Source organism: Babylonia areolata, chromosome 27, assembly GCF_041734735.1.
Source record: "Babylonia areolata isolate BAREFJ2019XMU chromosome 27, ASM4173473v1, whole genome shotgun sequence".
Taxonomy (NCBI): domain Eukaryota; kingdom Metazoa; phylum Mollusca; class Gastropoda; order Neogastropoda; family Buccinidae; genus Babylonia; species Babylonia areolata.
Window position 1 is genome coordinate 40,371,094 of NC_134902.1, and position 27,367 is coordinate 40,398,460.

A 27,367-nucleotide genomic window follows, 5' to 3' on the forward strand; every position below is an offset into this window, starting at 1 on the left:
TGTCAGGCTTCACAGCACAACAGGATAGTGAAGACATGACAACAGGATAGTGAAGACATGACATGGGCACTGTGTCAGGCTTCACAGCACAACAGGATAGTGAAGACATGACAACAGGATAGTGAAGACATGACATGGGCACTATGTCAGGCTTCACAGCACGACAGGATAGTGAAGACATGACATGGGCACTATGTCAGACTTCACAGCACGACAGGATAGTGAAGACATGACATGGGCACTATGTCAGACTTCACAGCACGACAGGATAGTGAAGACATGACATGGGCACTATGTCAGACTTCACAGCACGACAGGATAGTGAAGACATGACATGGGCACTATGTCAGACTTCACAGCACGACAGCACAGTGAAGACATGACATGGGCACTATGTCAGACTTCACAGCACGACAGGATAGTGAAGACATGACATGGGCACTGTGTCAGACTTCACAGCACGACAGCACAGTGAAGACATGACATGGGCACTGTGTCAGGCTTCACAGCACGACAGCACAGTGAAGACATGACATGGGCACTGTGTCAGGCTTCACAGCACGACAGCACAGTGAAGACATGACATGGTCACTATGTCAGACTTCACAGCACGACAGGATAGTGAAGACATGACATGGGCACTATGTCAGACTTCACAGCACGACAGCACAGTGAAGACATGACATGGTCACTGTGTCAGACTATGGGCACTGTGTCAGGCTTCACAGCACGACAGCACAGTGAAGACATGACATGGGCACTGTGTCAGGCTTCACAGCACGACAGCACAGTGAAGACATGACATGGGCACTGTGTCAGGCTTCACATCACAGCACGACAGCACAGTGAAGACATGACATGGGCACTATGTCAGACTTCACAGCACGACAGCACAGTGAAGACATGACATGGGCACTATGTCAGACTTCACAGCACGACAGCACAGTGAAGACATGACATGGGCACTGTGTCAGGCTTCACAGCACGACAGCACAGTGAAGACATGACATGGGCACTATGTCAGACTTCACAGCACGACAGCACAGTGAAGACATGACATGGGCACTGTGTCAGACTTCACAGCACGACAGCACAGTGAAGACATGACATGGGCACTGTGTCAGACTTCACAGCACGACAGCACAGTGAAGACATGACATGGTCACTGTGTCAGGCTTCACAGCGCTGTGTCCTGTTTGTAACCCAGTTTGTTTTGTATCTTGCGTTGTGTTATCTCCATGATAGTTTTCACAACTTTCTTCATACACTGCCAGAGGTATTTAGGTATTACATACCACACATTCACATAGTGACTAACATGCACATGCACGCACAGACACAGACACACATGCACTTATGTACACAATGACACACAGACACACACATAAACATACACACACACACACACGCACACACACACACACACACACACACACACACACACACACACACACACACACACAGTATGATTCATGCATGAACACACAGCTCAAGCACCTGGAAAAAAAAGATCCAGTATGAGGAAGCTGTGCACATAAAAGCTTAGAGACAGCTTTCCCAAAGAAATACCGTTTTAATTGGGTCTTAGGTTGTGATATTAGGGAGGGATTTGACACCAACTGGCTGGCAGAGAGTTGTGAGGTTGAATCAGGATTCCCTTTCAGTCCACTGCGTCCTCTGTGTGAGAGCCACATCTTGCAGCCTTTACTTGGGGATCAAGACATGAAGTGTCATGGTTTTTGTCCCTTTTTTTGTCTTTTTTTTCTTCTCTCTCTTTGCAATTCCATGGCATGTCTGGGATCTGCACACAAACACACACGCACACACATAAACACACATGCACACACACAAACACAAAAATACATGCACACACACAAACACAAAAATACATGTACACACACAAACGCAAGATTTAAGATTCAAGTTCCTTTTCATCCCTTTTGGAGTATGAGTAAGATTGAAAACGGATAAACAAAAGAACAAAATCGATATTGACACATGTATGTGTGCAAACACACACACACACACACTACGTACACTCACACACACACGCACATGCACACACACACACACTCACACACACACACACACACACACACACACACACACACACACACACACACACACACACACACACACACACACACACACACACACACACACACACACACACACTCACACACACACACACACACACACACACACATGCTCAGTGAAGTAGTCATCACTTGACCTCTATACTTCCTAATCCAGCCATGCAGACAGTGACGCAGTATAAGAGCTGGGGTGTTGTCTTCTTCTTCATTCGTGGGCTGCAACTCCCACGTTCACTGGTGTGTACACAAGTGGGCTTTAATGTGTATGACCGTTTTTACCCTGCCATGTAGGCAGCCATACTCTGTTTTTGAGGGTTGAGGCATTGTCAAAGGGGAAGGTGAGGCCCAGCAGTGTCGTTCTGTCTGCTGCCTCACCACCCCCGCCCCCTAACTCCCACCCCCTAGCCCCTCCACCCTCCCCCCCCTCCCCCCACCTCACACACCCACACACACAGTGCTGAGCGTCATGTGTGTTGTCAGACAAGGTGCGGGCATGCTCTGTGGTGACAGCTGTCCTGGAGGAGAGCAGCAGACATTTTAACACAGAGAGATCTGTTGTGACAAAAAGCAGTTATACAATACCATACACGTACAATACAATGCAATAACAGCAATACCAAACAGTGCACAGCGCTGCACAAGCTATGTGCATTTGTGTTGAGGTGTCTTTGAGAGGGAGGTGAAGGGGTGATGAGCTGATAATGAGCTTTCCCTGATTGGCCCCGCTGTTTTTCCTGGGGCTCAGGACGGCTGAGAGTGGGGGGACAACACAGTGTGAGTTCTGTCACACTGACATGGACAGTCCTGGATGACATGCCACCCTGTTGTTCTTTGTCGGGGAGGGGGGTGGGTGGGGGGAGCCAGAGGAGCTCTTGGGAGCAGGGGGAGAGGGCAGACAGGAGTGATAGTGTGGCTGTCACAGGCAGCTGTTGGTCTGGTCTGTCTCCCTCCCTCTCCCCTCCCCATCCCTCCCCCCTCTCCCATCCCTGTTTCCTCACCCCACACCACCTTGTAGGGGAAGGGGGGGAGGGGGTTTCCTATTGCATACTTGTGGTGGTGGGTGGATGAGTGTATGTGTGGGGGGTGTTACCAATGGTATACTTTTGTTTGTGTGTGTGTGTGGGGGGGGGGGGGTTTATATTACCATTGCATACTTTTGGTTTGCTTTGTAGTATGTAGCATGTCGACCTTATGTAGGCAGGGGACTGGATGGAAAAACAGAGTACACAGTTGTTCATCTATCAGCTCTCTCTCTCACAAACACACATGCTCACAAATGAACACATACAACACAACACACAACACATATATTCAGTAACTCTTTTCAAATTAAGCACAGTTTGTATATGCTTTGTGAACACTTAGGCATGCTTCTGTATCATGACTGACAATTAATGGGGTGTGTTTATTGTCCCTTTGACACAAAGGCTGTGTTTTTTGCATGTTAACTGACAGATCTTTCAGATGAAATGTTTTATCAGCAGTATTTTAACTTTTATTGTGTGAAAATTTGAATTATGATTTGATATGCCTAAGGAAAAGATAATAGAAAAATCATAATGAAATTATATATACTACTGTGTGATATCGAAGGTGTTGAATTTAAAGCAAAATGACAGAAATGTTAATAACCACTTTTAGATCAGCTGTTTAAGAAGCTGAATGATAAAACAAAAGTATTGTGAGAGCTTTCAGAGTGTTGGTAATGAGTGTAGTTTTTTCTCTGTGTGTGGAATTGTGAAATGTCGGAGGCATGTGCTGGCTTTATTTAAAAGTGAGTGTCTGTTCCTTTTTTTTCTTTTCCACTGTTATTTTTGTTGTTGTTGTTGTTTTCCCCGGGCTGTAGAGGATTAATATTGACAGTTTTCAGCCCAGACATGACCCTGTGTGGTTGGTTGGACAGTAAGCCTTGATAATGGTGATGACAACAGTGATGATAATGATGATAACAGTGATGCAAATGATGGTGATAATGATGATAACGGTGACAGAGCAGTGTGTGTCCTGTTCAGGCCCCAGGCAGTAAGCAGTGATAACGATGATAATGGTGATAATGATGATAACGGTGACAGAGCAGTGTGTGTCCTGTTCAGGCCCCAGGCAGTAAGCAGTGATAACGATGATAATGGTGATAATGATGATAACGGTGACAGAGCAGTGTGTGTCCTGTTCAGGCCCCAGGCAGTAAGCATTGATAACGATGATAATGACGATGATACGGATGATAATGATGATGACGGTGACAGAGCAGTGTGTTTCATGGTTCAGGCCCCAGGCAGTAAGCATTGATGATGATGATAATGATGACGGTGATGATGACAGTGACACAGCAGTGTGTGTCCCTGTGCAGGCCCCAGGCAGTAAGCAATGATGATAATGACGATGATAATGATGATAACGGTGACAGAGCAGTGTGTGTCATGGTTCAGGCCCCAGGCAGTAAGCAATGATAATGATGATGATAATGATGATGACAATGACACAGCAGTGTGTGTCCCTGTTCAGGCCCCAGGCAGTAAGCATTGATAACGATGGTAATGATGATGATAATGATAATGATGGTGACAGAGCAGTGTGTGTCACTGTGCAGGCCCCAGGCAGTAAGCAATGATAATGATGATGATAACGATGATGACAATGACACAGCAGTGTGTGTCCCTGTTCAGGCCCCAGGCAGTAAGCATTGATAATGATGATGATAATGATGGTGACAGTGACAGAGCAGTGTGTGTCACTGTGCAGGCCCCAGGCAGTAAGCAAAGATAAGGATGATGATAATGATGGTGACAGAGCAGTGTGTGTCACTGTGCAGGCCCCAGGCAGTAAGCAATGATAAGGATGATGATGATAATGATGATGACGGTGACAGAGCAGTGTGTGTCCCTGTGCAGGCCCCAGCAGGCATGACGACCTCCCAGCTGTACACCTACTCCTCCTCCAGTCCTCAGCTGGCCACCGCCACGGACCCCGCCGCTGCCGCCCAGCAGGTAACTGGACATCACTGCACTGATGTACACTGGTCTATAGTACTCTGTTGTACACTGATGTATACTGGACTTTAGTACTCCACTGTACACTGATGTACACTGGACTTTAGTACTCTGCTGTACACTGATGTAAACTGGACTTTAGTACTCCACTGTACACTGATGTAAACTGGACTTTAGTACTCCACTGTACACTGATGTAAACTGGACTTTAGTACTCCACTGTACACTGATGTAAACTGGACTTTAGTACTCCACTGTACACTGATGTACACTGGACTTTAGTACTCCACTGTACACTGATGTAAACTGGACTTTAGTACTCCACTGTACACTGATGTAAACTGGACTTTAGTACTCCACTGTACACTGATGTACACTGGACTTTAGTACTCTGCTGTACACTGATGTACACTGGACTTTAGTACTCCACTGTACACTGATGTACACTGGACTTTAGTACTCTGCTGTACACTGATGTAAACTGGACTTTAGTACTCTGCTGTTCACTGATGTAAACTGGACTTTAGTACTCTGCTGTTCACTGATGTAAACTGGACTTTAGTACTCTGCTGTTCACTGATGTAAACTGGACTTTAGTACTCCACTGTACACTGATGTAAACTGGACTTTAGTACTCCACTGTACACTGATGTAAACTGGACTTTAGTACTCTGCTGTTCACAGATGTACACTGGACTTTAGTACTTCGTTGTACATTGATGTACACTGGTCTATAGTACTCCACTGTACACTGATGTAAACTGGTCTATAGTACTCTGCTGTACACTGATGTACACTGGACTTTAGTACTCCATGTATACTGATGTACATTGGACTTTAGTACTCCACTGTACACTGATGTAAACTGGACTTTAGTACTCCACTGTACACTGATGTAAACTGGACTTTAGTACTCTGCTGTTCACTGATGTACACTGGACTTTAGTACTCCACTGTACACTGATGTAAACTGGACTTTAGTACTCTGCTGTTCACTGATGTAAACTGGACTTTAGTACTCTGCTGTTCACTGATGTAAACTGGACTTTAGTACTCCACTGTACACTGATGTAAACTGGACTTTAGTACTCCACTGTACACTGATGTAAACTGGACTTTAGTACTCTGCTGTTCACTGATGTAAACTGGACTTTAGTACTCCACTGTACACTGATGTAAACTGGACTTTAGTACTCCACTGTACACTGATGTACACTGGACTTTAGTACTCTGCTGTTCACTGATGTACACTGGACTTTAGTACTCCACTATACACTGATGTACACTGGACTTTAGTACTCTGCTGTTCACTGATGTAAACTGGACTTTAGTACTCCACTGTACACTGATGTAAACTGGACTTTAGTACTCCACTGTACACTGATGTAAACTGGACTTTAGTACTCCACTGTACACTGATGTAAACTGGACTTTAGTACTCTGCTGTTCACTGATGTACACTGGACTTTAGTACTCCACTGTACACTGATGTACACTGGACTTTAGTACTCCACTGTATACTGATGTAAACTGGACTTTAGTACTCCACTGTACACTGATGTAAACTGGACTTTAGTACTCTGCTGTACACTGATGTACACTGGACTTTAGTACTCCACTGTATACTGATGTAAACTGGACTTTAGTACTCCACTGTATACTGATGTACACTGGACTTTAGTACTCTGCTGTTCACTGATGTAAACTGGACTTTAGTACTCCACTGTACACTGATGTACACTGGACTTTAGTACTCCACTGTACACTGATGTAAACTGGACTTTAGTACTCTGCTGTACACTGATGTACACTGGACTTTAGTACTCCACTGTAGACTGATGTAAACTGGACTTTAGTACTCCACTGTACACTGATGTAAACTGGACTTTAGTACTCCACTGTAGACTGACATCACTACAGCACTGTAAATACAGTAAACCTCTGTGAACACAGTACATTACTGTACAGAAGTGTCAACTGGACGTTACATGACTGTAAGCACAATACAGCACCTGAAGTGAATGACCGTCAGGAGAACTGTGTAGGACTGGTACCACATGAAAACTGCACCATCAGCCTGACAGTGCAAAGCTGACATTCCAGTCAGGTTCTTACTGTGTTCCCTCACCTGCATACTTTTGTTTTTCGTTTGTTTTGGTTTTCCTTTGCCTTTTGCATTGTTGTATTGTATGAAGAGACTGGGCCATTACACAGTCTCACAGTTACAGTCAAATAGTATGTCACGGAAGGTCAGTATATCATTGGGGAACTGGTCTACAACTGTCAGACAAATATAAAAACATTCTGCAGCAAATGACCAGAGTTTAATGGACATCAGCTGTAAAGGGAACTCCACCTGGAAGTGGAGAGAGTGAGTAGAAACATTAGTGATGTAGATGTAGATATTGTCAGGACATCACAGAATGTAGGTGTGTGCCCATGGTGTGAAACATCCACAGAGTGATATAGATGTTGATGTAGACAGGACGTCACAGAATGTAGGTGTGTGCCCATGGTGTGAAACATCCACAGAGTGATATAGATGTTGATGTAGACAGGACTTCACAGAATGTAGGTGTGTGCCCCTGGTGTGAAACATCCACAGAGTGATATAGATGTTGATGTAGACAGGACGTCACAAAATGTAGGTGTGTGCCCATGGTGTGAAACATCCACAGAGTGATATAGATGTTGATGTAGACAGGACGTCACAAAATGTAGGTGTGTGCCCATGGTGTAAGACATCCACAGAATGATATAGATGTTGATGTAGACAGGACATCACAAAATGTAGGTGTGTGCCCATGGTGTAAGACATCCACAGAGTGATATAGATGTTGATGTAGACAGGACATCACAGAATGTAGGTGTGTGCCCATGGTGTGAAACATCCACAGAGTGATATAGATGTTGATGTAGACAGGACTTCACAGAATGTAGGTGTGTGCCCATGGTGTGAAACATCCACAGAGTGATATAGATGTTGATGTAGACAGGACTTCACAGAATGTAGATGTGTGCCCATGGTGTGAAACATCCACAGAGTGATATAGATGTTGATGTAGACAGGACGTCACAGAATGTAGGTGTGTGCCCATGGTGTGAAACATCCACAGAGTGATATAGATGTTGATGTAGACAGGATGTCACAGAATGTAGGTGTGTGCCCATGGTGTGAAACATCCACAGAGTGATATAGATGTTGATGTAGACAGGACGTCACAGAATGTAGATGTGTGCCCATGGTGTGAAACATCCACAGAGTGATATAGATGTTGATGTAGACAGGACGTCACAGAATGTAGGTGTGTGCCCATGGTGTAAGACACCCACAGAGTGATATAGATGTTGATGTAGACAGGACGTCACAAAATGTAGGTGTGTGCCCATGGTGTAAGACATCCACAGAGTGATATAGATGTTGATGTAGACAGGACGTCACAGAATGTAGGTGTGTGCCCATGGTGTGAAACATCCACAGAGTTATATAGATGTTGATGTAGACAGGACGTCACAGAATGTAGGTGTGTGCCCATGGTGTGAAACATCCACAGAGTTATATAGATGTTGATGTAGACAGGACGTCACAGAATGTAGGTGTGTGCCCCTGGTGTGAAACATCCACAGAGTGATATAGATGTTGATGTAGACAGGACGTCACAGAATGTAGGTGTGTGCCCATGGTGTGAAACATCCACAGAGTGATATAGATGTTGATGTAGACAGGACGTCACAGAATGTAGGTGTGTGCCCATGGTGTGAAACATCCACAGAGTGATATAGATGTTGATGTAGACAGGACTTCACAGAATGTAGGTGTGTGCCCATGGTGTAAGACACCCACAGAGTTATATAGATGTTGATGTAGACAGGACGTCACAGAATGTAGGTGTGTGCCCATGGTGTAAGACATCCACAGAGTGATATAGATGTTGATGTAGACAGGACGTCACAAAATGTAGGTGTGTGCCCATGGCGTGAAACATCCACAGAGTGATATAGATGTTGATGTAGACAGGACGTCACAGAATGTAGGTGTGTGCCCATGGTGTAAGACACCCACAGAGTGATATAGATGTTGATGTAGACAGGACGTCACAAAATGTAGGTGTGTGCCCATGGTGTGAAACATCCACAGAGTGATATAGATGTTGATGTAGACAGGATGTCACAGAATGTAGGTGTGTGCCCATGGTGTGAAACATCCACAGAGTGATATAGATGTTGATGTAGACAGGACATCACAAAATGTAGGTGTGTGCCCATGGTGTGAAACATCCACAGTGTGATATAGATGTTGATGTAGACAGGATGTCACAGAATGTAGGTGTGTGCCCATGGTGTGAAACATCCACAGAGTGATATAGATGTTGATGTAGACAGGACTTCACAGAATGTAGGTGTGTGCCCATGGTGTAAGACACCCACAGAGTTATATAGATGTTGATGTAGACAGGACGTCACAGAATGTAGGTGTGTGCCCATGGTGTGAAACATCCACAGAGTGATATAGATGTTGATGTAGACAGGACGTCACAGAATGTAGGTGTGTGCCCATGGTGTAAGACACCCACAGAGTTATATAGATGTTGATGTAGACAGGACGTCACAGAATGTAGGTGTGTGCCCATGGTGTAAGACACCCACAGTGATATAGATGTTGATGTAGACAGGGCGGTATGTGCCCATGGTGTAAGACACCCACAGAGTTATATAGATGTTGATGTAGACAGGGCGGTATGTGCCCATGGTGTAAGACACCCACAGAGTTATATAGATGTTGATGTAGACAGGATGGTATGTACCCATGGTGTAAGACATCCACAGAATTGTTGTTCATGTCTGTTGCCCAGTGCAGCAGTCACCTAATGGTCATGCACTTAACTAGAAAGCCACAGTCCACAGGTTCCATTCCCCTGTACTGTCCAGGCTTTTTACTCCCCACTCTGCTGGACCTTGAATGGTGGACTGGGTGCTAGTCTTTTGGATGAGGCAATAAATCAAGGTCCTATATGCAGCATGCACTTTGCGCACGTAAAAGAATCCACATCAGTTTGATAGAAACAGACCCCCATGTACCAGAGAAACCCTCCTGAAGATCTGCATGAATTCACGAGGGAGAGGAGAAAGTTTTGTTGACCAGTTTCTTGAAAGACAATTGTTTGTAAGCCTTACTTTTCTGGCTTGTGATAGGTTTGATGTTGGTAGGAAAACGTCACCTTCAGGCCAATAGGTTTGATGTTGGCAGGAAAACATCACCTTCAGGCCAATAGGTTTGATGTTGGCAGGAAAACATCACCTTCAGGCCAATAGGTTTGATGTTGGCAGGAAAACGTCACCTTCAGGCCAATAGGTTTGATGTTGGCAGGAAAACGTCACCTTCAGGCCAATAGGTTTGATGTTGGCAGGAAAACGTCACCTTCAGGCCAATAGGTTTGATGTTGGTAGGAAAACATCACCTTCAGGCCAATAGGTTTGATGTTGGCAGGAAAACGTCACCTTCAGGCCAATAGGTTTGATGTTGGTAGGAAAACGTCACCTTCAGGCCAATAGGTTTGATGTTGGTAGGAAAACGTCACCTTCAGGCCAAGTTGTGAGCATGGCATGGTTACATAATCACAGGCATGTCTAACGCTGTAACTGACCTGAAGAAGGAAATTGTGAAGTGATCTATTTTCTTGCTGATTTTGATTTGTTTTTTCATGTCATACGTATAAATTTACCCACAGTTTTCGTTTTACCCAAATTTTATGGGTGTTTTTTTTTTTTTTTTTTTTTTCGTCAACCATTTTCATTTAATCAAAATAACCCCAATTTGATTGGTTTAACTATTTCATCATCGTTGTGTTGTTGTTGCTTGTGACTGAGTTTAGTTGTGTATGTATGTATGTATGTGTGTGTGTATATATATATACATATATATTAACTGACTTACCTGTACTAACTGATTATATTTTTGTTGTTGTTGCTTGTCCAAGTTTAGTTGTGTATATATATATGTGTATACTAACTGACTGACCTTATACTGATTATGTTTTTGTTGTTTTGGGTTGACGTTTGTTGTGCATGGTGTGTGGCTTGCAGGTAGAAGCAGCGGCGGTTGGCAGCAGTGGGGGAGAGGAGCAGGTATAGTGTGATGGGTCTGGACAGTGCACTGTGCACACCTGTAGTTTGCACACCTGTGTCTTGGTGTGCACACCTTCACTCCACCTGCTCTGGGGTTTGGGGGTTGTTGTTTTTTTTAGGGTTTTGTGTGTGTGTGTGTCGTAGTTGATTTCAGTCATTTGCCATCTACGTATCTTTTTTTTTTTTTTTTTGTTTTGTTTGTTTGTTTGTTTAAACTTTTCAATATATTTGCTTGTTTATTTCATTTAGTTTATTATTTCATTTTATGTTGTATTTTATTTGATTTTTAAATTAGGCCAGATTTAGTGTTATTACACAAGCCCTGGGTAGGCTGTGAAGGCCTGGTTGGCATGCTGGTTTTATGTTGTATTTTATTTCATGTTTAAATTAGGCCAGATTCAGTGTTGTTTCACCAGCCTTGGGTAGGCTGTGGAGGCCTGGTTAGTGAGCTGGTTTTATGCACAGGTCAAGGAGCTGCTCCCTTTATATATAATTTTTTTTTTTTTTTTTTTTTTTTTTTTTTTTTTTTTTTTAAGCATTTATCAGTTAGTCTGCACACTTTGACACCTCTTTGAAGGCAAAACTGTAGCGTAGAGATGATGTGGAGGGTGAGGGGGTTTTCACCTCTTTCAGCAGGGGAAGCAGTTGGGTTTTTTTTTTAATGCAACTGTGCATGTGTGCACTGCCAGCTTCTGTCATGGTGTCAGGATAGGCCGCACTATGTGTGTGTGTGAGACTCTGTGTGTGTGTGTGTGTGTGTGTGTGCAACTTTGTGTAGGGGTGTGTGTGTGTGCAGCTTTGTGTGTGCATGTGTGTGACTCTGTGTATGTGACTGTGTGTGTGCATATGTGTGACTGTGTGTGTGTCCATTTATGTGGCTGTTTGTGTGTTTGTGTGTGTGTGTGTGTGTAAACTCAAAATAGTTTGTTGCTGTGATAGTGGCATGATCAAGATGATAGAATTTGATGTATGTGTGTGCGATGTGTGTGTTTGCATGTGCATGCCAGTTCTCATCACAAACACTTGGCTATATCATTGCAGCTGTCAATAAGGTGATATATATCAGTACATGTGCACTTGCAAACACTTGCCCATATCCATGCAGCTGTCAATAAGGTGATACATATCAGTACATGTGCACTTACAAACACTCGCCCATATCCATGCACCTATGGATATTATGATACACATCAGTACAGGTGCACTCACAGTTGCCCATATCCATGCACTTATCGATGTGATACTCATCAGTACAGGTGCACTCACAAACACTTCACTGTATCCATTCACCAATCGATATAATGATACGTATCAGTACAGGTACATTCAAAAACACTTCACCATATCCATTCACCAATTGATATACGTAGCAGTACAGGTACATTCAAAAACACTTCACCATATCCATTCACCAGTCGATATGATGATATGTATCAGTACAGGTACATTCAAAATCACTTCACCATATCCATTCACCAGTCGATATGGTGATACCTATCAGTACAGGTACACTAACAAACACGCCTTTATCCATAGTCTTAGTATAGGGATAGTATTAAGCAGAATATCTGATCCTACACATTGACAAAACCAAAAATGACCCAGTGTCCTCACACCATCAGGTATCTGTGGCAGCGTGACTGTGCAACTGTGTCCAAGACAAACCGGATTTGTCCATAAATCACCACCTGAACATGTTTGAACTTCCTCCTCATTCATAAGAGTGGAGTGATGGCCTAGAAGTAACGCGTCCGCCTAGGAAGCAAGAGAATCTGAGCACACTGGTTCGAATCCCAGCTCAGCCGCCAATATTTTCTCCCGCTCCACTAGACCTTGAGTTGTGGTCTGGATGCTAGTCATTCGGATGAGACGATAAACCGAGGTCCCATGTGCAACATGCACTTAGCGCACGTAAAAGAACCCAAGGCAACAAAAGGGTTGTCCCTGGCAAAATTCTGTAGAAAAATCCACTTCGATAGGAAAAACAAATAAAATTGCATGCAGGAAAAAATACAAGTATGGGTGGTGCTGTAGCGTAGCGATGCGCTCTCCCTGGGGAGAGCAGCCCGAATTTCAGACAGAGAAATGTGTTGTGATAAAATGAAATGCAAATACAAATATTGTTTGTTTTACACTGTCACCTGAGGAAGGATGAATGTTTAGTCTCCCATGGATGTCAGTATTTCCACAGTATACAATGTATTGGCATTTGAAGAAGTAACATTGTTTTTTCCCTATAGTTTACTTTATATCAGTATTAAGACACATGGATTAGTTAAGCGGCCCCTGGACCCCAATCTAAAACGTTAGTTTTATCACAGAAATGAGTTGCTCCCACCCATGGTTTATTGTGCGTCCTACACAAACCATTTCTGTTCTGCAGTTCTTGTAGATAATGAGCTAGGTAGATGATGAGTCTTGTATGAATCATGTAAATGATGATTCTTGTATGAATCATGTAGATGATGATTCTTGTATGAATCATGTAGATGAGGCCTGATGCCATGTGAAGCAGTGTGTCTGGAGAACCAGGTGTGGTACAACATCCATCTCTCCAACTGCAGTGTGTGATTCATTGTAACAAAATGGACAGGGTGCTATGTTAGAATTGTTCAGGCAGCCAGGAACAGGCTAATGAAAACAGCACAATTGTGGGCAGGTTCTCCTACGTTTTCCTGGGTAGAGCTGAGTGCAGTGACCTGTCAGTGTTGACCCTTGACCCTTGAAATGCTGAGCCTTGGGCAAGTGAGATCACTGTGGGTTGAGACTGAGAGGCAGTTAGGTTTCTCTGTGTTCATATTAATGGTGTCATGGGTCGTATTGAATAGAAGTACTGCCACCCCAAGAGGAAGTTATAGAATTGTATTGTAGTACTTTTTTTTGGTCACAACAGATTTCTGTGTGAGAAGCTTGGCCTGCTGTCCCCAAGGGAGAGCATGTTGCCACAGTGCAGCACCACCTGTTTTCTTTCTTTTGTTCTTTTTTTTTTAATTCTGCCAGCAAGTATTTGTCTTCCTATCATCACAGTGGATTTCTCCATGTAGTTTTACCAGGAACAACCTGCAGTGTTTCAGCAGTGCAGTCATGAACATGTCTTCCTGTCACAGTGGATTTCTCCATGTAGTTTCACCAACAACCCACTGTGTTTCAGCAGTACAGTAGTGACCATAATGTCTTTCTATCACAGTGGATTTCTCCATGTAGTTTCACCAACAACCCACTGTGTTTCAGCAGTACAGTAGTGACCATAATGTCTTGCTGTCAGTGGATTTCTCCATGTAGTTTCACCAACAACCCACTGTGTTTCAGCAGTACAGTAGTGACCATAATGTCTTGCTGTCAGTGGATTTCTGCATGTAGTTTCACCAACAACCCACTGTGTTTCAGCAGTACAGTAGTGACCATAATGTCTTGCTGTCAGTGGATTTCTCCATGTAGTTTCACCAACAACCCACTGTGTTTCAGCAGTACAGTAGTGACCATAATGTCTTCCTGTCACAGTGGATTTCTCCATGTAGTTTCACCAACAACCCACTGTGTTTCAGCAGTACAGTAGTGACCATAATGTCTTTCTATCACAGTGGATTTCTCCATGTAGTTTCACCAACAACCCACTGTGTTTCAGCAGTACAGTAGTGACCATAATGTCTTGCTGTCAGTGGATTTCTCCATGTAGTTTCACCAACAACCCACTGTGTTTCAGCAGTACAGTAGTGACCATAATGTCTTCCTGTCACAGTGGATTTCTCCATGTAGTTTCACCAACAACCCACTGTGTTTCAGCAGTACAGTAGTGACCATAATGTCTTCCTGTCACAGTGGATTTCTCCATGTAGTTTCACCAACAACCCACTGTGTTTCAGCAGTACAGTAGTGACCATAATGTCTTCCTGTCACGGTGGATTTCTCCATGTAGTTTCACCAACAACCCACTGTGTTTCAGCAGTACAGTAGTGACCATAATGTCTTTCTATCACAGTGGATTTCTCCATGTAGTTTCACCAACAACCCACTGTGTTTCAGCAGTACAGTAGTGACCATAATGTCTTTCTATCACAGTGGATTTCTCCATGTAGTTTCACCAACAACCCACTGTGTTTCAGCAGTACAGTAGTGACCATAATGTCTTGCTGTCAGTGGATTTCTCCATGTAGTTTCACCAACAACCCACTGTGTTTCAGCAGTACAGTAGTGACCATAATGTCTTGCTGTCAGTGGATTTCTCCATGTAGTTTCACCAACAACCCACTGTGTTTCAGCAGTACAGTAGTGATCATAATGTCTTGCTGTCAGTGGATTTCTCCATGTAGTTTCACCAACAACCCACTGTGTTTCAGCAGTACAGTAGTGACCATAATGTCTTGCTGTCAGTGGATTTCTCCATGTAGTTTCACCAACAACCCACTGTGTTTCAGCAGTACAGTAGTGACCATAATGTCTTTCTGTCAGTGGATTTCTCCATGTAGTTTCACCAACAACCCACTGTGTTTCAGCAGTACAGTAGTGACCATAATGTCTTGCTGTCACAGTGGATTTCTCCATGTAGTTTCACCAACAACCCACTGTGTTTCAGCAGTGCAGTAGTGACCATAATGTCTTTTTGTCACAGTGGATTTCTCCATGTAGTTTCACCAACAACCCACTGTGTTTCAGCAGTACAGTAGTGACCATAATGTCTTGCTGTCACAGTGGATTTCTCCATGTAGTTTCACCAACAACCCACTGTGTTTCAGCAGTACAGTAGTGACCATAATGTCTTCCTGTCAGTGGATTTCTCCATGTAGTTTCACCAACAACCCACTGTGTTTCAGCAGTACAGTAGTGACCATAATGTCTTCCTGTCAGTGGATTTCTCCATGTAGTTTCACCAACAACCCACTGTGTTTCAGCAGTACAGTAGTGACCATAATGTCTTCCTGTCAGTGGATTTCTCCATGTAGTTTCACCAACAACCCACTGTGTTTCAGCAGTACAGTAGTGACCATAATGTCTTTCTATCACAGTGGATTTCTCCATGTAGTTTCACCACAACCCACTGTGTTTCAGCAGTACAGTAGTGACCATAATGTCTTGCTGTCAGTGGATTTCTCCATGTAGTTTCACCAACAACCCACTGTGTTTCAGCAGTACAGTAGTGACCATAATGTCTTGCTGTCAGTGGATTTCTCCATGTAGTTTCACCAACAACCCACTGTGTTTCAGCAGTACAGTAGTGACCATAATGTCTTTCTGTCACAGTGGATTTCTCCATGTAGTTTCACCAACAACCCACTGTGTTTCAGCAGTACAGTAGTGACCATAATGTCTTGCTGTCAGTGGATTTCTCCATGTAGTTTCACCAACAACCCACTGTGTTTCAGCAGTACAGTCGTGACGACAGCGCCATCGGAGCCAAGGAGGAGTCACGGCAGATCAAGTGTGAGTCGTCTCCCCCCACGCCCCGCTCCCTACGACTGGAGAGGGTGGCCGCCGCTCTGGCCAAGAGTCAGAGTGACACCGCCAGGTCAGTCAGTCTGTCAGTCTGGAGGGGGGCGTTGTGACAGTTATCAGTAAGCTGATGATAACAGCTGTCAGTGTGGTCAGTTCATGTGGTGATAACCAACTTCCTTTTCTCATTAAGCTCCATCTGTCTGGAACTCTTTACCTCACGATCTTCGCCATTCTCCCTCATTTCAATCTTTCAAAACTGGTCTGAAAACACACCTTTTTGAAAACGCCCATATGTAGACCGTCCATGTCTTTCCAGTGACATTCAGTTATAACCCATGCAGACTCCGCGCGCGTGTGTGTGTGTGAGGGTGTGTGTGTGTGAGGGTGTGTGTGTGTGAGGGTGTGTGTGTGTGTGGGTGTGTGTGTGTGTGTGAGGGTGTGTGTGTGTGTAATAAAGAGATGTAACAGGAGTTGTCTTTGAATCTGTTTTATGCTGTTGTGCATCAAATCATTCATTTTTCTTCTTCCTTTTGAAAGTTATTGCATGTGTCTGTATGTGTTTAATGTTTATTGTAAAGTGCTTTGAGCTCCCTTTAAGGGAGGAAACGCTCCACAAGTATCCACTATTATTAGTACTAGTAGTCGTAGTAAATCAGTGGGGTGATGATATCATGTTTATTTTGCATTGATGATGATTATGATAAGTCATTTTTTATTGAGGTGACAACAGCAGTCGTGATGATTGTGTGATGATAGTAATCATGATACTGTGTTATTAGTGAGTCAGTGTTATGACAGTAAGCATAATGATAATGTGAGTCATTGTGGTTTTTACGCTTGTCACAGTAGTGAAGTCAGTTTGTTGATGATAACAGTTATGATACTAGTGCATTAAATCCCCACGTAGAGCCAGTTACCATAAATGGTCATGTGATATATCAGAGTGGTTGAGCCTCACGAGTCTTTACGGACTGCATGAAAACAATCCACACCATGAGAGACTAGTTATCCCACAGGAGATGATGACACAGTGTGTGGTTATTGATGACACAGTGTGTGGTTATTGATGACACAGTGTGTGGTGGTTATTGATGATACAATGTGGGGTGGTTGATAACACAGTGTGTGGGATAGTTTCACAGTGTGGGCTGATTGATGACACAGTGTGTGGGGTTATTGATGACACAGTGTGTGGGATGGTTTCACAGTGTGGGCTGATTGATGACACAGTGTGTGGGATGGTTTCACAGTGTGGGGTGATTGATGACACAGTGTGTGGGATGGTTTCACAGTGTGGGCTGATTGATGACACAGTGTGGGGTTATTGATGACACAGTGTGTGGGATGGTTTCACAGTGTGGGCTGATTGATGACACAGTGTGTGGGGTTATTGATGACACAGTGTGTGGGATGGTTTCACAGTGTGGGGTTATTGATGACACAGTGTGTGGGATGGTTTCACAGTGTGGGGTTATTGATGACACAGTGTGTGGGATGGTTTCACAGTGTGGGCTGATTGATGACACAGTGTGTGGGGTGATTGATGACACAGTGTGTGGGGTTATTGATGACACAGTGTGTGGGATGGTTTCACAGTGTGGGGTGATTGATGACACAGTGTGTGGGATGGTTTCACAGTGTGGGCTGATTGATGACACAGTGTGTGGGGTGATTGATGACACAGTGTGTGGGATGGTTTCACAGTGTGGGCTGATTGATGACACAGTGTGTGGGGTGATTGATGACACAGTGTGTGGGATGGTTTCACAGTGTGGGGTTATTGATGACACAGTGTGTGGGATGGTTTCACAGTGTGGGGTGATTGATGACACAGTGTGTGGGATGGTTTCACAGTGTGGGGTGATTGATGACACAGTGTGTGGGGTGATTGATGACACAGTGTGTGGGATGGTTTCACAGTGTGGGGTGATTGATGACACAGTGTGTGGGATGGTTTCACAGTGTGGGGTGATTGATGACACAGTGTGTGGGATGGTTTCACAGTGTGGGGTGATTGATGACACAGTGTGTGGGGTTATTAATGACACAGTGTGTGGGATGGTTTCACAGTGTGGGGTTATTGATGACACAGTGTGTGGGGTTATTGATGACACAGTGTATGGGATGGTTTCACAGTGTGGGGTTATTGATGACACAGTGTGTGGGGTTATTGATGACACAGTGTATGGGATGGTTTCACAGTGTGGGGTTATTGATGACACAGTGTGTGGGGTGATTGATGACACAGTGTGTGGGGTGGTTGATAACACAGTGTGTGGGATGGTTTCACAGTGTGGGCTGATTGATGACACAGTGTGTGGGGTGATTGATGGCACAGCGTGTGGGATGGTTTCACAGTGTGGGCTGATTGATGACACAGTGTGTGGGGTGGTTGATGACACAGTGTGTGGGATGGTTTCACAGTGTGGGGTTATTGATGACACAGTGTGTGGGATGGTTTCACAGTGTGGGGTGATTGATGACACAGTGTGTGGGATGGTTTCACAGTGTGGGGTTATTGATGGCACAGTGTGTGGGATGGTTTCACAGTGTGGGGTGATTGATGACACAGTGTGTGGGGTGATTGATGACACAGCGTGTGGGATGGTTTCACAGTGTGGGGTTATTGATGACACAGCGTGTGGGATGGTTTCACAGTGTGGGGTGATTGATGACACAGTGTGTCGGATGGTTTCACAGTGTGGGGTTATTGATGACACAGTGTGTGGGATGGTTTCACAGTGTGGGCTGATTGATGACACAGTGTGGGGTGATTGATGACACAATGTGGGGTGGTTGATGACACAGTGTGGGGTGGTTGATGACACAGTGTGGGGTGATTGATGACATAATGTGGGGTGGTTGATGACACAGTGTGGGGTGGTTGATGACACAGTGTGGGGTGGTTGATGACACAATGTGGGCTGATTGATGACACAATGTGGGGTGGTTGATGACAGTGTGGGCTGATTGATGACACAATGTGGGGTGGTTGATGACACAATGTGGGGTGGTTGATGACACAATGTGGGCTGATTGATGACACAATGTGGAGTGGTTGATGACACAGTGTGGGGTGGTTGATGACACAATGTGGGCTGATTGATGACACAATGTGGGGTGGTTGATGACACAGTGTGGGGTGGTTGATGACACAATGTGGGCTGATTGATGACACAATGTGGGGTGAATGATGACACAGTGTGGGCTGATTGATGACACAATGTGGGGTGGTTGATGACACAATGTGGGGTGGTTGATGACACAGTGTGGGGTGGGGTGGTTGATGACACAGTGTGGGGTGGTTGATGACACAGTGTGGGGTGGTTGATGACACAATGTGGGCTGATTGATGACACAATGTGGGGTGGTTGATGACACAGTGTGGGGTGGTTGATGACACAGTGTGTGCTGATTGATGACACAATGTGGGGTGGTTGATGACACAGTGTGGGCTGATTGATGACACAATGTGGGGTGGTTGATGACACAATGTGGGGTGGTTGATGACACAATGTGGGCTGATTGATGACACAGTGTGGGCTGATTGATGACACAATGTGGGGTGGTTGATGACACCGTGTGGGGTGGGCTGATTGATGACACAATGTGGGGTGGTTGATGACACAGTGTGGGGTGGGGTGGTTGATGACACAGTGTGGGGTGGTTGATGACACAGTGTGGGGTGGTTGATGACATAATGTGGGGTGGTTTCAGCCGTCTGCAGGAGATGGCGCGGGGGTCGGGCAGCCCCCTGGGCAGCCTGCACAGCAGCCAGGACTCCCTGCACAAGCACTCCAAGAAGAAGGGGCTGAAGAGCTCCCTGGGCAGGTTCTTCTCCAAGAAGGACAAGAAGGCCAAGGAGGCCTACGTCAGGGAGATGGCTGCAGGTCAGTCACTACCACTGCCATCAGGCTGCACTGACATGTTTACTGTGCAAACTGCAGACGGTTTACTGCACAAACTACAGAGAGTTTACTGTACAAACAGCAGTTTTACAGTGCAATCTACAGTTTACAGTACAAACTACAGACAGTTTGCTTGCAAACTTCAGGCAGTGTACAGTACAAATAGCGGACTCTGCAAACAGTTTACAGTATTAACTACAGTTTACTGTGCAAACTGCAGACACTACTGTGCAAACTATAGACAGTTGACGGTGCCAACAGTAGACAGTTTATTGTGCAAACTGCAGACAGTTTACTGTTCAAACAGCAGACAGTTTACTGTGCAAACTGCAGGCAGTTTACTGTGCAAACTGCTGACACTACTGTGCAAACAATAGACAGTTGACGGTGCCAACAGTAGACAGTTTATTGTGCAAACTGCAGACAGTTTACTGTTCAAACAGCAGACAGTTTACTGTGCAAACTGCAGGCAGTTTACTGTGCAAACTGCTGACACTACTGTGCAAACTACAGACAGTTGACAGTGCCAGCAGCAGACAGTTTATTGTGGAAACTGCAGACAGTTGACTGTTCAAACAGCAGACAGTTTACTGTGCAAACAGCAGGCAGTTTTACTGTGCAAACTACAGGCAGTTTTAGACAGTTTTACTGTGCAAACTACATATAGTTTTACTGTGCAAACTGCAACAGTTTACTGTGCAAACTACAGACAGTTTACTGTGGAAACAGCAGACAGTTTACTCTGCAAACTGCAGAGAGTTTGCTGTACTAACTGCAGACAGTTTACTGTACAAGTTACTAACAGTTTACTGTGCAAACTACAGACAGTTTACTGTACAAACTGCAGAGTTACAAATTATAGACAGTTTACTGTACAAACTGTTGACAGTTTACAATACAAGGTACAGATAGTTTACAGTACTTACTACAGACAGTTTACTGAACAAAGTGCAAACAGTTTACAGTACTAACTACAGATAGTTTACAGTACTAACTACAGACAGTTTACAGTACAAACTACTGTTTACAGTACAAAGCACAGACAGTTTACAATAATTTGCAGTTCAAACCAGACAGTTTACTGTAGAACTACAATATACAGTAGAAACTAGAGTTTACGATACAAACTACAGTTTACAGTACAAACTGCGGTTTACAGTGCAAACTACAGTTTACAGTGCAAATGACAGTTTACAGTACAAACTACAGTGTACAGTACAAAGTACAGTGTGAGCTTTGTACAAGTGTAGTTGTGTGCTCAGTGAGAGAAGAGGGTGTCAGTTCAGCTGTGTCTTGTCTTAGCTTCTCTTCGCTGTCAGGCACGTTTAATTCAGTCTGTGTCTCAACTTCAGTGGATATGCAAGAACAGTTTTCCTCTTTGGAAAGTCAATTTTGTCACTTTGAACTTCTAACACAGCAGGACAACCCTGTTTGCAACATACAAACTGTAAGCAGTATGTTCATTGCATTTCTACAGTTTAACCAAAGATTTGAATTCACCACAACAGTTGTTTTGGGTGTAGGGTCCGGGAGTTTTGGTGGGGTTTTTTGTTGTTGTTTTTTTCTTTTATCATTTTTATAAGGGAAGTGATTTAAGGTTAAACCTGTAACATGATGACAACATACCAGCTAAACTGATAAGACAAGGAGGAAAGGCAGTGGCAGATGTCCGTACCAGATTCTGCAACGAAATCTGGCAGACCGGGGAATTGCCAGCTACATGGACGAAAGCTCTAATTATCAGACCAGACTCAAGTCTGAACACTAATCTAACTGGTAGCTGCAAGTCTGAACGCTAATCTAACTGGTAGCTGCAAGTCTGAACGCTAATCTAACTGGTAGCTGCTAAGCTGGTTCACGTCATCCAACCCTGGACAGGAGAGTAATGCGTATGGTGTGGTGTGGGGTGTGGTGGGGTGTGGTGAAAATGGATCTGTGGGCACTCTCTGACACCTTGACACTGTGTGGGGTGTGGTGTGGTGTGGTGTGATGTGATGTGTGGTGTGTGGTGGGGTGTGTGGTTTGGTGTGGTGAAAATGGATCTGTGGGCACTCTCTGACACCTTGACACTGTGTGGGGTGTGGTGTGATGTGATGTGTGGTGGGGTGTGTGGTGTGGTGTGGTGAAAATGGATCTGTGGGCACTCTGACAGCTTGATACTATATGGTGTGGTATGGTGTGGGGTGGTGTGGTATGGTGTGGGGTGGTGTGGTGTGGTGTGGTGAAAATGGATCTGTGGGCACTCTGACAGCTTGATACTATATGGTGTGGGGTGGTGTGGTGTGGTGTGGTGAAAATGGATCTGTGGGCACTCTGACAGCTTGATACTATGGGATGGGGTGGCGTGGGATGTGGTGTGGTGTGATGTGGTGTGGTGTAGTGTGGTGTGATGTGTGTGATGTGGTATGGTGACAATGGATCTGTGGGCACTCTGACACGTTGACACTGCAGCTGTGGCTGTGTGTTGATGTCCACAGCTGGCTACGACAGTGGCGACACCAGCGGCTCAGAGCTGACCATGGGCCTGGGACAGTCGGAGTTTGACCGCCGCATGAAGAAAAAGTCTGTTCCACACTTTGTGTCTGTCTCTGATCTGGTTCTCCTCCTGTTTGTTTCTATCTGTGTGTGTGTGTGTGTGAGTGTGTGTGTATCTCTGTTGTGCGAAGGGTGTGTGTAGTGTTGGAGGTTACATAATGTGGACAGTGAGTGGTCGTGGGTTCAGTTCCAGCTGACACGGCCCCCTGCCCTCACTGAGTGGTGTGTCGAAAAGCTGTTGCATGCGGAGTGATGACCTAGAGGTAACGCGTCCGCCTAGGAAGCAGGAGAATCTGAGAGCACTTGTTCGAATCACAGCTCAGCCACCAATATTTTCTCCCCCTCCACTAGACCCTGAGTGGTGGTGGTCTGGACGCTAGTCATTCGGATGAGACGATAAACCGAGGTCCCGTATGCAGCATGCACTTAGCGCACGTAAAAGAACCCACGGCAACAAAAGGGTTGTTCCTGGCAAAATTCTGTAGAAAAATCTACTTCGATAGGAAAAACAAATAAAATAACTGCATGCAGGAAAAAATACAAAAAAATGGGTGGCGCTGTTGTGTAGCAACTCGCTCTCCCTGGGCAGAGCAGCCCAAATTTCACACAGAGAAATCTGTTGTGATAAAATGAAATACAAGTACAAATATAAAATAACGCAGACTGAAAATGTACGTGCTTAACAGTCAAACATGCACTTTGTCACAAACACACTGGCTACACACACGCTCACACACACACTCAAGTTTTGAACAGTACAGCTCATTCATGACTGAGTTTAGCATAGCACCTCTGATGTGACCACACCTGTAATGATGAATTGTGGTTTATCAGACATGACACGCAGTGAAGTATCATGGTGTGTGCTATGTCAGACATGACGTGCAGTGATGTGTGCTGTGTCAGACATGACGTGCAGTGTCAAACATGACTTGCAGTGATGTGTGTGGTGTCAGACATGACGTGCAGTGTCAAACATGACTTGCAGTGATGTGTGCTGTGTCCGACATGATGTGCAGTGATGTGTGCTGTGTCAGACATGACGTGTAGTGATGTGTGCTGTGTCAGACATGATGCGCGTTGAAGTGTCATGGTGTGTGCTGTGGCAGACATGACGTGTAGTGATGTGTGCTGTGTCAGACATGATGTGTAGTGATGTGTGCTGTGTCAGACACGATGCCCGTTGAAGTGTCATGGTGTGTGGTGTGTCAGACATGACGTGTAGTGATGTGTGCTGTGTCAGACATGACATGTAGTGGTGTGTGCTGTGTCAGACGTGACGTACATTGAAGTGTGATGGTGTGTGCTGTGTCAGACATGACACGCATTGAAGTGTGATGGTGTGTGCTGTGTCAGACATGACACACGCACGCATTGAAGTGTGATGGTGTGTGCTGTGTCAGACATGACACGCATTGAAGTGTGACGGTGTGTGCTGTGTCAGACATGACGCACACTGAAGTGTGATGGTGTGTGCTGTGTCAGACGTGACGCGCATTGAAGTGTGACGGTGTGTGCTGTGTCAGACATGACGCACACTGAAGTGTGATGGTGTGTGCTGTGTCAGACGTGACGCGTATTGAAGTGTGACGGTGTGTGCTGTGTCAGACATGACGCACACTGAAGTGTGATGGTGTGTGCTGTGTCAGACATGACACGCATTGAAGTGTGACGGTGTGTGCTGTGTCAGACATGACGCACACTGAAGTGTGATGGTGTGTGCTGTGTCAGACGTGACGCGCATTGAAGTGTGATGGTGTGTGCTGTCAGACGTGACGTGCATTGAAGTGTGACGGTGTGTGCTGTGTCAGACATGACGCACACTGAAGTGTGATGGTGTGTGCTGTGTCAGACGTGACGCGTATTGAAGTGTGACGGTGTGTGCTGTGTCAGACATGACACGCATTGAAGTGTGATGGTGTGTGCTGTGTCAGACGTGACGCGCATTGAAGTGTGATGGTGTGTGCTGTCAGACATGAACTGCTGGAGGAAGCGATGAAGGCAGCCACGCCCTTCGCCCTGTGGAACGGACCCACTGTGGTGGCCTGGCTGGAGGTGAGGGAGGCCAGGAGCACTGTAGTGCCTGATGATGACCTTTTGCACATTTCATAGTAGTCCTCATAGGTTGGAGTGTTGGCCCAGTGGTAATGCATTCGCTTCGGAAGTGAGAGAATCTGAGCCCACTGGTTCAAATCCCACAGTCGCCAGTATTTTCTCCCCCTCCGCTGGACCTTGAGTGGTGGTTTGAATGCTATTCATTTGGATGAGACGATAAACCGAGGTTCCATGTGCAGCATGCACTTAGCGCACGTAAAAAAAAATCCTGCTGCAACAAAAGGGTTGTCCCTGGCAAAATTCTGTAGAAAAATCCACTTTGATAGGAAAACAAATATAATTGAAGGCAGGGAAAAAAAAAGTTTAAATGGGTGGCGCTCTCAGTGTAGCGATGCGCTTTCCCTGGGGAGAACAGCCCAAATTTCACACAGAAAAATCTGTTGTGACAAAAGAGTAATACAATACCTTACAAAAAGTTGGAAATAGAAACAGGGAAGACACAAAGGCATACCACAAGAGATACAGCTATGTAAGGTTTGTAACATATCTATGATTGGGGAATAAATGTCCCATTTATGATCAGTTGCATAATAGACATGTGACAAAAGAATGTTTGTCTCCAAAACTGGTTTTCAAGTTTTGTGATATGCTCAAAGGAGGCAAAAAAGTCATTTTGGCTGTGAGTAAGTTGATTTAATTTGCAAATGTTGTCTTGATACACTCATAGGGTAAGAAGACATTTTTGTTTTCTCAACTTTTTTGTGTCATTATTTTGTATTTGGAAATTTTTGTTCTTGGCATGAAATCATTATTTTGTTGTAATTCTCCAAACTCTGATAGGAGTGAAAGGATGCTTAAAACTGAAACTCGATGGTGGTATAAATCCTATGTGTATGTGACAGTTGTTGGTTGGTACAGAAGTTTAAGTCCAGTGTGTGTGTGTGACAGCTGTGGGTGGGGATGCCAGCATGGTACGTGGCGGCGTGTCGAGCTAACGTGAAGAGTGGGGCCATCATGTCGGCCCTGTCAGACACGGAGATCCAGCGAGAGATCGGTATCTCCAACCCCCTGCACCGCCTGAAGCTGAGGCTGGCCATCCAGGAGATGGTGTCCCTCACCTCACCCTCCGCCCCCAAGACGTCACGCACTGTGAGTCCTTCACTGTCCGTTCTCCCCCCTGCACTCTCCCTTCTCTCCCGTGCCATCTCCCCTCTCCCTTCTGTCCTCTCCCTCTCCCCTCTTTCTTCTCCCCTCCTCCTTCCCTCTCCCTTCTCCCCTCTCCCTTCTGTCCTCTCCCTCTCCCCTCTTTCTTCTCCCCTCCTCCTTCCCTCTCCCTTCTCCCCTCTCCCTTCTGTCCTCTCCCTCTCCCCTCTTTCTTCTCCCCCCTCCTTCCCTCTCCTCTCTGCCATCTCTCTTCTCTTTCTGCCTCCTCCTGAAGACCATGGGAACCTTTTGTACTGTGGTGTGTGTGACACACTTTGAACCTTGTGTACTGTGGTGTGTGTGACACACTTTGAACCTTTTGTTCTGTGGTGTGTGTGACACACTTTGAACCTTGTGTACTGTGGTGTGTGACACACTTTGAACCTTTTGTTCTGTGGTGTGTGTGACACACTTTGAACCTTTTGTTCTGTGGTGTGTGTGACACACTTTGAACCTTTTGTTCTGTGGTGTGTGTGACACACTTTGAACCTTGTGTACTGTACTGTGTGTGTGACACACTTTGAACCTTGTGTACTGTGCTGTGTGTGTGACACACTTTGAACCTTTTGTACTGTGGTGTGTGTGACACACTTTGAACCTTGTGTACTGTGGTGTGTGTGACACACTTTGAACCTTGTGTACTGTGCTGTGTGTGTGACACACTTTGAACCTTTTGTTCTGTGGTGTGTGTGACACACTTTGAACCTTGTGTACTGTGCTGTGTGTGTGACACACTTTGAACCTTGTGTACTGTGGCTGTGTGTGACACACTTTGAAGCTTGTGTACTGTGGTGTGTGTGACAGACGCTGGCGTTTGGGGACATGAACCATGAGTGGATGGGCAACGAGTGGCTGCCCAGTCTGGGCCTGCCCCAGTACCGCTCCCACTTCATGGAGTGCCTGGTGGACGCTCGCATGCTGGACCACCTCACCAAGAAGGACCTCCGCGGCCAGCTCAAAATGGTCGACAGCTTTCACAGGTCTGGTGGGGGGGAGATGCCTAGGGCAGGGGGAGAGAGTTGGG

At 45.2% G+C, this 27,367-nt stretch overlaps 1 protein-coding gene across 4 annotated transcripts in view; it reads left to right on the top strand.

Moving 5' to 3' along the window:
- The window catches only part of LOC143301621 (liprin-alpha-1-like), a 158,854-nt gene that overhangs the window by 98,124 nt on the left and 33,363 nt on the right, over positions 1-27,367 (top strand). The window contains exons 16-23 of one of the 4 annotated variants that reach the window (XM_076616026.1): positions 4,988-5,083; positions 11,171-11,212; positions 16,573-16,715; positions 20,360-20,532; positions 23,028-23,112; positions 25,059-25,140; positions 26,089-26,289; positions 27,148-27,323. In XM_076616026.1, coding sequence (XP_076472141.1) covers positions 4,988-5,083; positions 11,171-11,212; positions 16,573-16,715; positions 20,360-20,532; positions 23,028-23,112; positions 25,059-25,140; positions 26,089-26,289; positions 27,148-27,323 — 998 coding nt within the window. The remainder of the gene's footprint in view (positions 1-4,987; positions 5,084-11,170; positions 11,213-16,572; positions 16,716-20,359; positions 20,533-23,027; positions 23,113-25,058; positions 25,141-26,088; positions 26,290-27,147; positions 27,324-27,367) is intronic. The other 3 variants (XM_076616028.1, XM_076616029.1, XM_076616030.1) reach the window with 3 other exon arrangements.